The 16,703-nt window shown below is 42.4% G+C and overlaps 1 protein-coding gene across 4 annotated transcripts in view; it reads left to right on the top strand.

Moving 5' to 3' along the window:
* The window catches only part of MSH4 (mutS homolog 4), an 86,442-nt gene that overhangs the window by 49,567 nt on the left and 20,172 nt on the right, over nt 1–16,703 (top strand). For all 4 annotated transcript variants that reach the window (XR_011975905.1, XM_072649878.1, XM_072649880.1 and 1 more), the window contains 4 exons: nt 3,166–3,335; nt 7,032–7,168; nt 9,210–9,313; nt 15,590–15,714. Coding sequence is in view for 3 of the 4 variants with exons in the window: in XM_072649878.1 (XP_072505979.1) it covers nt 3,166–3,335; nt 7,032–7,168; nt 9,210–9,313; nt 15,590–15,714 (536 nt within the window). In the remaining variant the exon portion in view is untranslated. The remainder of the gene's footprint in view (nt 1–3,165; nt 3,336–7,031; nt 7,169–9,209; nt 9,314–15,589; nt 15,715–16,703) is intronic.

Here is a 16,703-nt window from a genome sequence, read left to right on the forward strand (position 1 = left end):
CAGACTAGCAGAGCACTCCTTTAGAGAAGGTCAATACTTCACAGAGTCCCAGAATCTGACACACACATGGCTGAATGGATGGGAAAGGCTTATTAATTACCTGACGCAAGGCTACATGTTGGAGATCAGAAGATTTTAGAAGAGGTTGTTCCTGCCTTGGAGGCTCTTACATTCTAATAGGAAAGACTACATCTGGGGGGAGGTGAGACCAGGATGGAGCAGAGATCACCTTGGTGTTCCTAGAAGACGTGCTCCTCACACTGAAACCTAAGTGCATCATTTTCTTGTCTGCTCCATCATCCTGTTGATTCATATTAAGCTTGCAGTCCTTGAAACCTCCCCCCAGATTTTTTTTTTTTAGAATTTCAGCCTATCTTGTACTTGTGAAATTGATTTTTTGTTGGTCCCCAAGTGTAAGACGTCAGATTTATCTTTATTAAATTTCATCTTATGTTTGACTCAGTGCTCTTCCCTGTCAAGATAGCTTTGGTTCTTGCCTCTGTTAACTACTCTGTTTGCTGTTTCCCTTAAGTTTTGTGTGATCTAAAGATCTGGGGACCATAAAACTGTGAATCTCCATGTTTTTTTTCCTTTTATTATTTAATTTTATTAAATTATTTTATTTGTTTTCAGTGTTCTACGATCACTTTCATATATCTTACCTTTTTTCCCCTCCCTCCCCCTCCTCCCTTCCCTTCCCTCTCCCTCCCTGAGACAGCATACAGTTTTATATAGGTTCTGCACATGCATTCCTGTTAAATACATTTTCATCTTAGTCATGTTACATAGCAGAATTAAAATGAATGGGAGATATCATAAAACAAAACAAAACAGAATACAAAAGAAAATGGTCTGCTTCGTTCTGTGATCCAGTTCCATAGTTCTTTCTCTGAATGTGGAAGGCATTTTGCCTCAAGAGTCTATTGGGAATTTTTTAAGTCCTTGCATTGCAATGAAGTACTAAGTCTACCAGAAAAATTCCTTGCACACTATGGTTGTTGCTGTGTACAAAGTTCTCCTGGTTCTGCTCCTTTCACTCAGCATCAGTTCATATAAGTCTTTCCAGGCCTCTCTGAAGTCTTCTTGTTCATCATTTCTTGTAGCGCAAGAATGTATTCCATTACATTCACATACCATAATTTGTCCAGCCATTCCCCAATTGATGGGCATCCCCTTGATTTCCAGTTCTTGGCCACCACAAAAAGAGCTACTATAAATATTTTTGTACATGTGGGTCTTTTTATCTTTTTTATGATCTCTTTGGGATACAACCCTAGAAGTGGTATTGCAGGGTAAAAGGGTGTGCACATTGTTATAGTCCTTTGGGCATAGTTCCAAATTGCTCTTCAAAATGGTTGGATCAGCTCACAGATCCACCAGCAATGAATTAGTCTTTCAACTTTCCCACATCTTCTCCAACATGTATCATTTTCCTATTTTGTCATGTTAACCAATCTGGTAGGTGTGATGTGGTACCTCAGAGTTGTTTTGATTTGCATCTGTCTCTCTAATCAATAGTGATTTAGAGCATTTTTTTATAGGATTGTAGATAGCTTTAATTTCTTCCTCTGAATACTGCCTGTTCATATCCTATAATTTGTCAATTAGGGAATGACTTGTATTCTTGTACATTTGACTCAGTTCTCTATATATTGTAAAAATGAAGCCTTTATCGCAGACACTAGTTGTAAAAATTCTTTCCCAGTTTTCTCCTTCCTTCCTAATCTTGGTTGCATTGGCTTTGTGCAAAAACTTTTCAACTTAATGTAACAAAAGTTATCGATTTTGCATTTCATAATGTTCTCTATGTTGTTTGGTCACAAATTCCTCAAATCTCCGTAAATCTGACAGATAAACTATTCCTTGATCCCCTAATTTATTTATAGTATCAGCCTTTCTACCTAAATTGTATACCCATTTGGACTTCATTTTGGTATATGGTGTCAGGCATTGGTTTCTGCCATACTGTTTTCCAGTTTTCCCAGCAGTTAAAAAAGCTGATTCTTAGGAACCTGAATGAGGGCAGAAGAGAAAAGTTTGGACAAAATGACAGAAGTAACTAAGGAAATATCGATAACTAATGACTCGTTTGCCCACCTTTCTGCCAAATTTTTATAAAACAGTTTATAGAAGCATAGAATCTGAGAGTGGTCAGGAATATCAGGTCTGGCTGTCTAGTACAAATTACATTTCAAAGAGGGGCAACTAGGTGGTGCAGTGGATAGAGCACCAATTCAGGACTCAGAGTGAGTTCAAATTTCGCCTCAGACACTTGACACTCACTAGCTGTGTGACCTTGGGCAAGTCACTTAACCCCAAATACTTCATTCTGGGTCACCCCCAGTCATCCTGATGAATATGTGGTCACTGGATTCAGATGACTCTAGAGGAGAAGTGAGGCTGGTGACCTGCACAGCCCTCCCTCACTCAAAACAAAGTCAAGTGCAAGTCATGTCATCATTTCTCTGATGTCATGGTCTTCTTTGGCAACGAAGGATGAACGCGCATCTCAAAGAGACCCTCATTATCCCATACTCAGCAAGTGGTTCCTCCCCCTCCTTACAGACCTTCAAGAAGGGGGACCCTCTGCCTTTGAGGAGGCTCGTGCCACATTAGGAAGCCTAATTTCAGCCTCACTTGGTCTCTTTACAGCTTCCTTCATTAGTCCCAGTTCTGCTCCATGAGACTCAAATGGAGCAGTTCTGTTCCACCTGATGGCTGTTCAGATATTTGCAGTTGGCTCCTACAGTCTTACCCATGGAGAGGAAACATGGTGTCGCAGAGACCTTGGCTCAGACCTCCTTTTCCCTCCTACTTTGTTACTGTTTGAAGTCATTTAACTTCTCTGACACTCAGCCTACTCCATGACTTAACTCATAGACAAGTTGGGATTTACATTGAGGGAGAGAATTCCCACAGTGAAGTTACAACTCCTTAGGACATTAATATTTCATTACGTATAGCTGATTAAAAAGTCTAATGTTGGCACACTCACAACTATAATTTGTCGTGTTAAAATTTTGCTTAACATGTATTTCAGAGCAATGTTTTTCCTTTATGATCTCTGATAAAGTGTTTTTTTGTTGCATGCCATTTACGATTAGTCTACTTAGAAAACTTAGAAGTACATATATTTTTTTATTACTTTACAAAATACTTTTTAAGGTTTGGAACTATACTTGAAAAAATTAAAGCAGTTATTAATGATGATGCAAGATACTTGAAAGGATGTCTGAACATGAGGACTCAGAAATGCTATGCAGTGAAGTCAAATGTAAATGAATTTCTGGATATCGCTAGAAGAACATATACCGAAATCGTAGACGACATAGCAGGTATTTGATTATTTGTGGAGACAGAAAGACATTCATACTAAAAAAAAATTACCAAGACATGTTTCACTTATTTGCTAGTGAAGAGTGACCAAGAACATATTTGATTTAATTTTTAATTGCCCAAATAGATAAGTTAAATTTTATTTCATTTCTTATAACAGAGTATGTTGATTTTTTAAAATAATACTTTAATAGGGATCACCATGTTTTTATCTTCATAATACGCTCATGAGTTGCACATTATGTATACAAGGGCTTTCAATTTTTCAGTTAATTTTGGTAGAATGAAAGCTATATACCAACCACTGTGAGGTGATCCTGAGTGAGGAGGTACCAGGAAGGAACATAATTGCCCAAAGGATTAAAAGTCAGTCAGTTTGTTACTCAGAAGCATGCAGGGTGTGTACCTTGGCCTAGGGGTTTGGGTGTATGATGTTCCTGACCAAGAGCCCAAATCCTCCACTTATTGCCATTATGTCTGATGGCCGTTTCAGGGCACATTCAGGGAATGAGTAGAAGGGTATGCAGGGGACAGTCAGACAGCAGGTAGCCTGGACCAGACTCATCTTCTCAAGCCCAAGGCTCCATGATTAGGAAAGATTGCTAAGCTGATGCTTTGGTCACCCTGCATTCCCAACTTGACATGTGACCATGCTCATTGTTGGGTTCATGGGGATTTCTTGTCACGTAGGCAGGTCAGTCGGTGGTCACATGTGGAGTCGCCCCTGTGAGCTAGACTTACAGTAGACTGGTCCTTTTACTCACCATGCTTCGTTTGCATGTAACACCAGGAAGAACAAAACCCCCAACAGACTGGATGAAAGAATGACGTTACTTTCAGTGAGGTGCCACCAGAGGGTTTTTTTAAATGATAGAAATTGATGACTCTGCAATGGAAATTAGTTTTTAAAATATATCATGCAAAATCCATATTATTCATGTAGAGCCACAATGTCTGACTAAATAATTGGGTATTCTCGAACAGATGAGTACAGTAGCGCAGCAGATATTAGTACCCAAGTATTTAAACAAGCAAAGGGTGTCTTAAAAGGAGAGTTGGTCTGACTCCTACTGAGTTAGCATAATTTAATGGCTGGAGCACTGGATGAAGAGTCAGCTGGGAGGCCTCAGACGCTAACTCAGTACTTGATCCCAGTCAAATCATTTAGCCCTACTCTCCCCTCCCCTGAGGAAAACAGGTCCCATCTGAGCATGGTGGTTAAATGATGCGTAGCAATTGCCTTTTCTATATCAGAAACAATCAGATAAGGCCAATTAATTAAAAGGAAACAATAGAGCAGTAGGCAATCTGATTCCTAATTGGAGGAAAGATTAGGGACTTTCCAAATTTGGAGGGAGAGAATGAATGGGTGCAGTCTCAGAATGTAGAAAAAGAGTGTCTGTGACCGCTCAGAGGGACAGGGAAGCAATAACTGACTGACCAGCACAGGCCGGTTTTCAGATGACACGTGCTGCTTGTGATGCACTATTGTAAGAAAACTCCTTGGCTCCACCTTTGAATCTGAGCAGGTTCCTGGGAAGCATAACCAAGGTCTTTGGTTAAGGGTCTCTAAGCAGCAGGTAGAGGTGGTCCAGCTTCCCAGCCTCACAGGGTTAGGTTCAAACAGTGCAATAAGGTTTTCTCCCAATTTCCACAATTGCATAAAGTTTTCTCACAAGACGGAAATTGGAGTAGACCTATGATTAAATAGAAAGGGAACTGAGCCAGCTCCAGAACTGAGTCACAAGATGAAGGCAGTGGGTCTCCCTCGATTCCCACAATAATCTAACCACTTACTTTCCTGATCCCCTCAGTTCCCCTACCAATTCCTAGTACTGGGAAACCAATTAAATTCAGTTTCCCTCATCTCGAAAATGAGGGCAGTTGGACTTTGTGGTCTTCACCTCTCAATCCATGATTCTATGAGACTCTGATTCACAGAATCACTGATATAGAGCTAAAAGGTTGTTTTAACTATGAACACTTTAGGCAGCTAGGTAGTAGAACAGACAGAATGCTGCACCTGGAGCCAGGAAGACCTGAGTTCAGATGTGGCCCTAGACACTTAGCAGCTGTGTGACCCTGGGCCAGTCACTTCCCCTCTGCCTGCTTCAGGTTCCTCATCTATAAAAGGAGGGCAAGAGTAGCACCTGTATTCCAAGGTGTTTGTGGGGGTTCAATGAGTTAATGTTTGTAAAGTGCTTTGAAAGCCTTAAGGAATTCTATAGCTGCTGTTACTGACCTCTGTTATTTTTTATAGAGCACTAGCAACTGAAGCGCCCGTAGACTTCACTTCAACATTGCCTCCACCCAAATGAAAATGTTGGTGTAGGGAATAAATGACAATAGGCAACATTTTTTTTAGCTACTAAATTGTGTTCATCCAAAAAAGTTTTCATTGCATTGGTCTCTTGAAGTTCCGATGATGCAGGCGTGGGGAACCTCCAGCTTCAAGGCCATATGTGACCCTCTAGGTCCCTTTGACCAAATCCAGACTTCACAGAACAAATGTTGAGGACCTAGAGGTCACATGTGGCCTGGAGGCCACAGGTTCCCCACCCCTGCCTGTTCAGTGTTTCATTATATTCCACAGATTGCTGGTCTAGCTATTTAATTGGTGCCTATGGAAACCAAACCAGTCTTTAGGTCCTTGCCACAGACGTAGGAGAGGCCAGAGCTCTCATGGAGTTCATCTAGCCCAGACTGTCCAGGTAACAGGCAAGTTGAACTTGAGAATTGTAACCTAGAAATGAGGATTCTCTGGAGCCAAGGTGGCAAATACAAGGCCTGCTCCTCCCGAAGCCCACAGCATTCCCACGTGTGAACTGAACCTGACTAAAAGGTCATTGGGAAGCATTCAAAAACAATAGGTTAACATAGAGTCAAACATGGGTAATATTAACCTGTGGTTTTTAAGTATGTCTGACTCACCAAGATCCTTAGCCCAGGGGCTGGCAGGCCATGTCTTTCGAAGTTCCACCCTCCTCCTAAGAGAGAACAGCAACCAAGGCATGACCAGCCCCTGGACTGTGGAAACTTCCTGGTTGTCACTTTATAAAAGCCATTTACTTTTTCTTGCTCCAACTTGGACCAGATACCTCAGGCTATGGAATTGAATTTGACAAATGACGGGCAAGAAGGGAAACATGCCTATTTTGGCATGATTTTTGACAAAAATGGGAAACTTGGAGTAGAGTGAGTTAATTTACCCTTGGCCCTGTTCTTGGTGACACTTTTCTCAGTGATTTTTTTGAAGACATTGGTGGAACCCCAATCAGATGTGCAGCTGATCCCAAGCTAAGAACATTGAACGGAACAGGGTCAAGGAGAGATCCCTACTTAAAACAATTAAGTTCTGAAAAGTAGTAGAGGGAATTTATTATTTTGCAAATTTCATTGTTAATGCTTTGTGCAGTATTTTCAAAACCAAAAATACTTTTCATAACTAGCAGAGAGAACACAAAGAGGCCAACTTTGGGGAAAGGGGAAAATCTCCCCTTTCTTTGGTAACTTTGTATGAGGATTTTTAAATGGTAGTAAATATCTTACTCTGACTTATAAGCAGATTTCTAGTATTTTAAAGTATGCTAAATTGAAATATGGTTTTTCATGGGTTTGGGTATAGAAGAACAATGTTTTTGAATGGATTCCAAATTAAACAAGCACCTTTCTCTCTTTCTTTTTGTTGCTACTAGGAATGATAACACAACTTGCAGAAAAATACAGTCTGCCTTTAAAGACGAGTTTTAGCTCTGCTCGAGGATTTTTCATTCAGATGAACATGGATTGTACGTCACTACCCGGTGGTCAACTTCCTTCTGAATTTATTAAGGTGCATTCTAAAATAATGATTGAAATATTTTTTAAAAAATATGGATTATGTGCATATATTTACTCGGGCATTTTCATGTTACAAAATTTAGACTTGTCCTGTGTTATTAATATGTATACCATCTTAGATCTCTATCTACTAACTCACTCTGTTCAAATAAAGAACCCCCAATTCACTCCTTGACCTAAGAGGGTTGTTGCCTCTGGCAGCTGCTGTGGTGTTGACATGGGCTACTCAGCACTCAGCGTATTTCCCTGGGGCAGTCTCCTCCACAGAACCTACATTTTTTCTTTGGTCCAATTCCAATCCCATCCTTCCTCTCACATTTTTACTCATTACCTCCTTTGTATTCTGTTCGTAAGCTAAAAATCAACTTCAAAGCATCCGATTCAGAGCTGCATTCAATGTGGGAACCTTAGAGATCTTACTGAGTCCCAGTGACAGAGGTGCCCTGGCGGCAGCTTAGACCATCTCATCTGGACTTTCAAAAGTGATGGAGAAAGCGTGAATGCTGCGAGTTTAGCTTTAAAATGTACCATGAGATATTTTTTCTGAAGAGCTGGTTGTTAAACAGTTCTCAGCCCACTGCTGTCCAGTGATGGGCATGTTGTCCATAAAGGTCAGAACTGGGATGAAAACCAAGATCTTTACTCCAGATCCAGTGCTTGTTTCATTCGACTGTGCTGTTTTCATTTAAGTCAATCAGCAAGATTTATTAAGTGCTTGAGAAGGAGGAGGGCTGAAAGAAGGCAAGCCAAAGAGGAAAGGAAGGCTTCTAGCAAATGTGGGCACAGGTGGGCAAGATCAGCGACTAGATCTAGTATTGACTGAGGCTAAGAAAAGGCTGGAAGGGACCAGGTGGCCAAAATATTGGCATGGCAACAATGGACTTGACACTTGGTCCAGGAGACTGTTGGCCCCACTGGAATTTGGGGAATGGGGGAGGGGTGGCAATAGAGTCAGACTTGTGATTTTAGAGCAACGTCGTGATCCATGTGTGGGGAGCAGGTTGGAATGGGGCAGACAAGGCAGATGAGGGGGGAGGGGCCGGGGGCCCTGAACTTGGCTGGTGACTGTGAGGCTACGACGTATTCTCTCCACCTGTAGAGCCACCTTTTTGCCCTCGGCCCTGTTGTCTCTCACTGGGACAATTGCTAGAGCCCTTTCTTTGATCTTCTGCCTCTAGACTCTACCCTCTTCAATCCATTCCCTGCGCAGCCACTAAAGTTATTTTCCTGATGCATGGGTCTGATGTTGACCTCCTCCAGCTCAGTACATTCCAGTGACTCCCCATTGTCTTTAGAATCAAATCCAAATCCTCCTTGACATTGAAACTCCTGCACAGACAATCCCCTTTCTGCCTACCCAGTCTAATGACACATCGTTCTCCTCTGTGCTCTCTGTGATCCAGCTACACAGGCCTTCTCTGCGTCCCCAGATGAAAGTCCATGTGTGTCCTGTCCAAAAGTCACCATGCTTTCCCTGGCTATCTCCTGTGCCTTTTTTTTAGTCATAAAGGCAAACATTGAGGAAAAAAGATTTCTGTTTTACCCCAAGGATGCAAAGCTGTGAGGGCTGTTTTCCAGGTAGCTGTTTTGCAGTTGCCTAACTGAGGCCTGAAGTACTGGAAGGCCATGGGCTGGATTCTTGGCTTTTCCAGCTGTGTTTCCTAGATGTTGTGCTCTCCCCTGGGAGTTCAGAGACTGCCATGTTTGTTGCCCCATCATCCCTCACAGGCAGCTCCAGGGTGAAGACTTCTTGATTTAAAATATGGACCACTAGACAATTAGTTTATAACATTCATGGCAGTTTTAGGCAATTTTTCTGACAAAAGTGTTTCTTCTCCATAACAGTTATGTGATCAGATAAAATTTGATTTAGTCACTTTATTGATAAGTTCTTTAGTTCTGTATTTAGAGAGGGGAGCTTCCCCTCCCCTCAGTGGCTGCCTTTTAATCTTTCTTTTTATTTACTAGGAATGTTTTTCATTTAATTGTAACTAAGTGGAGCATTTTAACATTTAATTTTAATTTTTTGGCAGATTACCAAAATGAAAAACACGTATAGCTTCACATCGACAGATTTGATTAAAATGAATGAAAGATGCCAAGAGTCATTGAGAGAAATCTATCATATGACTTACATGTAAGAGAATTTAAAATATTTAATTACTGAACTACATTGGATTGGTTTGTTGTTTATTTGTCATGAATTCTTTTCTTATTTGGTTGGAAATGATAAAGAATTACAGTTTTTAGCAAATGGAAAATAAAATGTTATTTAACTAGGTCCAACTAAGAACTCTTAGGACTGTATAAATGTATGAAATCAGACATTCTCTATCATTCACCAAGCCTTTATTTAAGCGCTTCCTTTGTGCAGAGCATGGATCTGATCCTTGGTGATAGAAATGCAGAAATAAAATGCACATTTCAATGTGTTCAGCATTTCATTTGAGAGGGAGGAAGCCTAGCAGTTCAGCTGCCACAGAGCCCCTCCTCTCCGGGAGCCGTACTTTATTCTGCATTATTAGTCTGAGGAAAGAGGCTGTTGCCAAGGCTTCCTGGAAGAGACGGGATTTCCATTTGAGCTTAAAGGATGTACAAGAAATCAGGGAGCCGGAATTGGGAGAAGACCGGGAGGTGTGAGAGGCAGAAGGTCCCTCTGGCCTGGTTTCTAAGGGAAGGTCCGATGGGATAAGATAAGGTCAGGGTGGGAAGCAGCCAGGATCCTGAGCCAAGGTGCTGCAGGGCCGGATCTCTATGTAAGAATTCCTTTTGTGGCAGTCCTAAGGAGGCTACCTTGGGAGAGGGAGACCGTGGAGGCAGGAAGATGAAGAAGGAAACTTAGAGTGGTCCCTCTAGCTGGGAGCACGCTCCCTCTGTGTAGTGCTAGGCATACGGTGGCAGCCATAGATGTTCTTGAAGGGTGGGCAGGGTGTTCTGGTGCAGCTGGAGCAGGCGTAGCCCCCATCTTCCCTTAACAAACCCCCTTCCCTGGACCAGGCCACATCCGCCAGCTGTTGTCTGTCACAGCCTCTTCCTTCCATGGTCTTACTTCTCACCATTTCTCAAACCTTCAACTTAGCGTCTCTGGAACCGAGCTCCATGGATTTAGGGTTATAGGTAGGCATAGCCTGAGCGTGGAGCACAGCCTGGGCAAGCCTCCCACTTGAGATGGGGGGCAGAGGGAAAGGCCCATGGGTCATGCTTGGCCCACAGTGTGCTGGCACACAAGGCCAGTGCCCTGTCTTGTCTGGGATTGTAGCACATTGTGGGAGTCCATTGTGAGAAATGTGGAAGACTGCAGTTATTATTGTGGGGTAACTAACTGACAGCCCCAGCAGTGGACAGGCTGCTGGGAGAGAGTCAGCAAGGCCTCAGCAGAAATCCAGTCTCAGATACTTCCTTGCTGTGTGGCCTCTGAGCTAAGGGCCTTCACCTCTTTCTGCCTCAGGTGTCCTCATCTCTAGAATGGGGATAATGAAAACTCCTATTCCCCAGGGTTGTTAGATAAAATGGTATAGTGTTCGTAAAGCACTTTGTAACAAACCTTAAAGCATTATCTACATTGATTTTTTGTGTTTATGTTTGAGACATGAGGGAAAGGGAAGATTCAAAGATAATCACAAGGTTGCTGAAGTAAGAGACCCCAGGAAGTAGCCCAAGTGAATACTACTACCATAGGCACAAATGGGGAGATTGGGAGATGGATGAACTTATGGGGCAAATATAGGAATGAGGGATAGATTCTTGATCAGGGATAAGGAAAAGGGCCTAGTAAGGATGTATTTGATGTTTAGAAAATCTGATTAAAAGAGGTGTAAACCGAAAACTAAAACAGAAGGGGAAAACTGCCTACAAAGACCCATTCAGCAGCAGCATGTGATGCCACAGAAAGTAGCTTCAGTGTCAGAAGAATGAGAATTGAGAAGCAAGGAGCTCATGATGAAGCCCATGGCTTTGAATGTCTGTCTGTACAGATGCCCAGAATTGGGGCAGTAAGCAAAATGAGACCACGGTTCTAATGCAAGAAGGCCAGTATATCTATGGATATGACTTTGACAGGAGTATATAGAGAGGAACAGGAGTGGCTGAGGGGATGTGAGAGGTAAGAGCTATGAAGAAGACATGCATTAGGATTCATTGAGAGCATTTGGGAAAGGGTAATACAGGCAGAAACAGAAGTGGTTTGTCATCAGTGGGTACTGCAGGTCACCTGGACAGAAAAGGGAATTTATGCATCCAGGAAACAGCACAAACTAGGCATGGAGAAATTGAAGATAGAATCATGACAGGATTCCAGTTATCTGGACATCAGATAGAATGCTCTCCCTGCCGAAAGGAGAACACCTGATAATCTGTTGTCTTAGTGGCTTTTTTTTTATCCTTTAAAAGACATAGGAACCAACAAAGAGAAGTTTTATTCTGAATCTGGTTCTTACCAACAAAGAGAAACTGTTGGTTGGGGTGGAAATGTTTAGAATATTGGGAGGAAGTGATGACTTGAGAGTGTGTGATATAGCAAAGGAGAGGAATGTTAGGCCAAGTCTAGCATGTGCCCTAGATATGTGAGAATAGGTTTCAAAGACTTTCATTTAGGAAAGATGTTGTGTCCTATGAACTTCCATTCTGTGGGGAAAATCAGTCAAAGATGGGAAGCTATCAAGAAGAAATTTCTGAAGACATAAAAAGAAGCAGTTGGCATTGTCTGCAGACTGATGCTGATGCCCAGGGAGCTTGCCAGCTGGGCCAGAAGATGGAACCAAGGATGGTTGTTCAAGTATAGAAAGCCCTGTGGAACCACCATAGAACAGTGTCAAGAATACCGTAGAATAAAGCTATGAACAAAAAAGGGTAGGATTGAGGGTGGGTTGTTGTTTTGAGCTGTATTGAGGAAAAGAGGTAGATACGGAATGGTTGCATTGGATTGCTGCTTGGGGGTTGGTGTCACCATTATCATCCTCAGCAAAGAGAAGATGTTATACTCAGTTATCATTCTGTTTTCTTTTTTGTCTCTTTGTCCTAGAAAAAGATAGCATAAAATGAGAAATCAGGGTGGAGGGTCCATGATAGTTTAAGCCACTAAGTCCAGATGAATTCTGTCCTTAGGTACTGGTGCTGGTTAGAGTGCTTGCCAAAGCCTCTCAGTGGCACCTGAAAGATCATGGAGACAGGAGGGCTACCACGGTGCGGAGAAGGGGCTGGTTCCACCTTTGCTTTTTTTAAGGAAGAGTCGTATCTAATGAGAGGTCATTGAGTTTGACTTTGGTTCTTAGCCAAAGCCTTGAACATAGGATTAAAATCCTCTCTGTTCTGGATTTTTGGTGGTTATCTCAGATTTAGCCCTGATCACAGAGGCTCTCCATCCTCTCTGTCCACCTTTGATTCCACTTGTGACTATGTCACTGAAGGAGTCAAGGAGAAAAATGCCGTGCATACCATTTACAGCATCCTCAAGGAAAGGATGGAGTGGCCCAGATGTAGTCAGATGGGGGTAGGGCAGATTCAACAACTAGACTCCTGGGGCTCAGTGAACTACAAGAAGTTTTCTAGGGGAGCGGCCTCGCTTCTGCCCTTGACCTTGTGCTACTCACAGTGGCAAGCCGCATGCCAAGCCATGAGCATGCAGAGAAAGGAGGAGAACAGTTCTTGCCTTCAAGGAGCTCACAGTCTGTTGGAGGAGGCACCATGCAAAACAACCATGAACAAGTGAGATACAAACAGGATAGACTGGGATACAGGAAGACTTCCTGCAGAAGGGGGAAGCCAGGAGGTAGAGATGAAGCAGGCAGGCATGGGGGACTGCTTGAGAAAATGCCCTCAGTCAGGAGGTGTTCTTGTGTGAGAAACAGCCAGAGGCTGATGTTGCTGCATTGCAGAGCTGGTGTTGGGATTGTTAGGGGGGCACTTAGGAAGAGCTTTGAATGCCAAAACAGGGAATGTTATATTTGATCCTCGTGGTAAAAGGGAGACCTTGGAGTGAATTGGTTGGCATGGGGAGGAGGAGGCAACATGGTCAGAGTTACACTTGAGAAAGATCAGTTTGACAGCTGAAGGTCTTCTCATCATTCAGATGTAAGGAAGGTAGTGAGGCTCGATACTAGGCTGGAAGCAGGCCTTTTAATCTGTCATCTCAGCAGCTGTGATTGATGATAGGTCCACTTCACACTGACTGTCTGGGTACAAACAGGATCACAATTGCTAGAAGAGAGGACAGACACTGGGGAGTGGACTTTTTCTGGAAGTTTAGCCCAGAAATTCAGAGTCCTGGAGTGAAACAGAACAGATCTCACTCCCCTTTGACGTGGCTTCTGTCAGAAATACTTCCAAGCTTCCCCACCTGACGTATTCTAATCTAGATCAGCGATGTGATTTGTCAGTGGCTTGTGTAGAGTTCCCTGCTTAGCTTCACAGCCTGGATGGGGCAGAGTCATGAGGCTCCTGGCCCTGGTTTTTGGACAGTATTGCCTCTAACTGTACTCAAGGCCTCTTGTTGGTTTATAATGAGCTTGCCACTTTCTGAGGTTCCCACACTGCCCTCCAGAAGCACCCGCTGTGGTGGTAAGGGAGCTTCCTCTATACTCCAGAAGTCCTTGACCCAAGGCTCTTCACAGAACTTCTAGGCCTCAGTTACCTTAGCTAGAAAATGAGAGGACTGGACTGGATGACCTTTATAATTCTTTCCTCCTCCAAATCTAGGACCCTGTAGATCCTCAGTCTCTAATGCCAGGATACTAAGTGGAAGAACTGGGAATTGAGAGGGAGATTAAGCAGAAGATGAATTCGTGGGGTAGAGAGAGAGGGGCTTTGGAGGAGTAGCCACATTGCTGCTAAATGAGTTTGTAGGGAGTTGCCGTCATGTGGTTTGGTGCCCCACAGCCCTGGATAAGCTTCCAAAGTCATGGGGAAAGAGACCCAAGGCTAGGGATTCATAGCTTGGGAGCAGCAGTTCGAGGAGGGGAGTAGAGAAATTCTAGGCCAATGGCTTGTAAAACATTCAGTGTGCACGCCATAGGTCAAGGCCAAGAAAGAGAAGAGTGAAGCCAGCCATGCCAGTAGTGAAACAAGGCAAGGGGGATGATCCGTGGAATTGAAGACGAAAGTTAGGCTTAACATGAGCGATGGAACAGTAGAATGGAGGACAGGATTGTATGGTCAGCAGTGGACATTCAGGTGATGCAATCCTGGTGGTGATAAATACAAACAACCATTAGATTGTAACAGAATTAGAGACTACAATTTAAATAAATACAAGAGTATAACTGACATAAAGTATAAATATGACCTCAAGTACATTTGGTAATGGCTCTTCTCAAAGATTTTATCGATTATTATGACTGTTTCACAATTCTGCGTTTCAGAGTGAAGCAGATGAAAAATCAAATGTCGAAAAATAAACATTGAGCCTAGTGCTGTATGCTAAAAGGGTTTTCAGAGTCACGGAACACCATGAAGAAACCATCCAGGGCATCTGTGTGTAGATTTCAGGGGTTCCATGAGCTTGGCTTTTAAAATGCTTTGATTCGGTGTCATTGATTGCTGTTGTAATCCTCTGTACTTTATTCGTTTGAAAACATTGTTCTTAGAAAGAGTACCCAGGTTTCACCAGACCACCCAAGGAGGAGAGGGCACAAGACACAGGGAAGGATGAGAGCCTTGGATCTTTAAGGCTCACATTCCATCTATAAAATATTGTGGAATTTTGGAATGACCAAGCTGAATCTTCAATAGAAAGTTTTTATAGTATTCCATCAGGGCACTCTTCTGTGCATGAATGTAGCGATCATATTAGGAAGAGGACTGTGTTTCCAGTCTGGCCTGCCTGTCCCTGGGCAGACGTGTTTCCCCAGGTTTTAGGTGGCTCCTCAGTCTTATTTACAGAGTGCTGCAGAAACAACAATCCATATTTACACAGAACTTTAAGGTTTGCAGAGGCCTTTACAAAGATTTATCTCATTTGATAGAATCAAAGATTGGTTGAGATTTGCTCAGGTGAGAAAAGTAATAAATCCAGAGATCTCTTATGCATTCATGAATAAGACTAGATGTAAGAATATCTGTGGCAAAAAAAAAAAAAGACTCTTTCTCCTGTAACCAGTAATCTTTCTTTTAAATTCTGAAGTGAGCAAACAGCAGGGAAGAGGAAGGCTCCCATGCGCTCTGCAGATGGAAAGAGAAGGCATGATTGTCCCTGAGATCAGAGCGCTGGCTGTTAGTTTCAGGCCCGTCCCTGTCGTAGCCGAGCTGTTTGTGATTCCTTCTGGGCTTCCTTTAGGGAGTCTCTTCTGTTTCCTTCCCATTCCTTCTTTTTTGGCCCAGGGGCATTTACCAAGTCACCCTTCCCCTCTCCCAGTCGCTTTGATATTACGTCACAGTTATACGTCAGTCGGAGCCACTGACCCAAAGATGTTGTTTGCAGGGTCGTGTGCCAGCTGCTGAGTGAGATCTACGAGCACATCCACTGCATATACGAACTCTCAGACATTGTGTCCATGCTGGATATGTTGCTGTCATTTGCTCATGCCTGCACTCTTTCTGAGTATGGTAAGTTACTTTTTTTTAAACTAAAATATTTAGTTTCTTTTTGTCAACCTTACCTTTAAAAGAACAGGCTAGGACAGGTTTGACATGTGTCCAACAGATTTTCTTTGTTTTAGTGCTTCTATATAACATCCATCTGGGTTTTGGCAACTAAATACGTTGCAGTATTTCAGGGAATCTTTGTTCTCCTCTTCTGTAGGCATTCTCCCTAGTGACACAGATCACCACCTGTGTGTACCTGTCTGTATTTACCCCCAGAACTGCCCAGGACTAGACAGATTCACAAGCGAATCCTATGAGACTTTCAAAGAATGATTAATTCTAATATCACCTAAATTGTCCGCAAAAATAACAAAAGGGATTCTCCGAAGTTATCCAAGACCAAGAGAGGGTTTTGATATAATGAACTTGGGAGGGTCAGAACAGAAACTAACTGTTGACCATTATCTCTACTATGGATTCAGATTTTTGGAATAAAATATTAGCAGGGAGACTATCATCTCATCGTAGCACAAAGATTACACTCTGATGAGGTGTCATTTATGCCAAGAATGCAGGCTTGATTTAATGTGAAGAAACCTATAGACTTCATTAGCCCTTTTAATAGCAAAGTAAAAAACATGATTTTATCAACAGATAACAAAAAAACAACAACTTTTGACCGAACACAACACCCATTCGTGTTAAAAACATTAGAAAACAGAAAAAAAACCAGACCTTTCCTTAAAATGATTTAAAACCAAGAGCTACCTTTGTTTCTAAAGAAGATAAAAATGAAATCTTTTCCAGTAAATTCAGGGATGAAACAAGTAAGTCCATAACCATCCTTGCTATTTAACGTAGTACTAGAAGTACTGACTCTAACAGGAAAAGGCACTTGAGGTAAAAAAGAAACCAAACGATCCCCTCTTGCTGATCATGTAATGGTGCACTTAAAGAACCCTAAATGCCAACTAAAAATGAATTGAAACAATGAATAACTTCAGGAAACT

Source organism: Notamacropus eugenii, chromosome 2 (assembly GCF_028372415.1).
Source record: "Notamacropus eugenii isolate mMacEug1 chromosome 2, mMacEug1.pri_v2, whole genome shotgun sequence".
Classification (NCBI taxonomy): Eukaryota; Metazoa; Chordata; class Mammalia; order Diprotodontia; family Macropodidae; genus Notamacropus; species Notamacropus eugenii.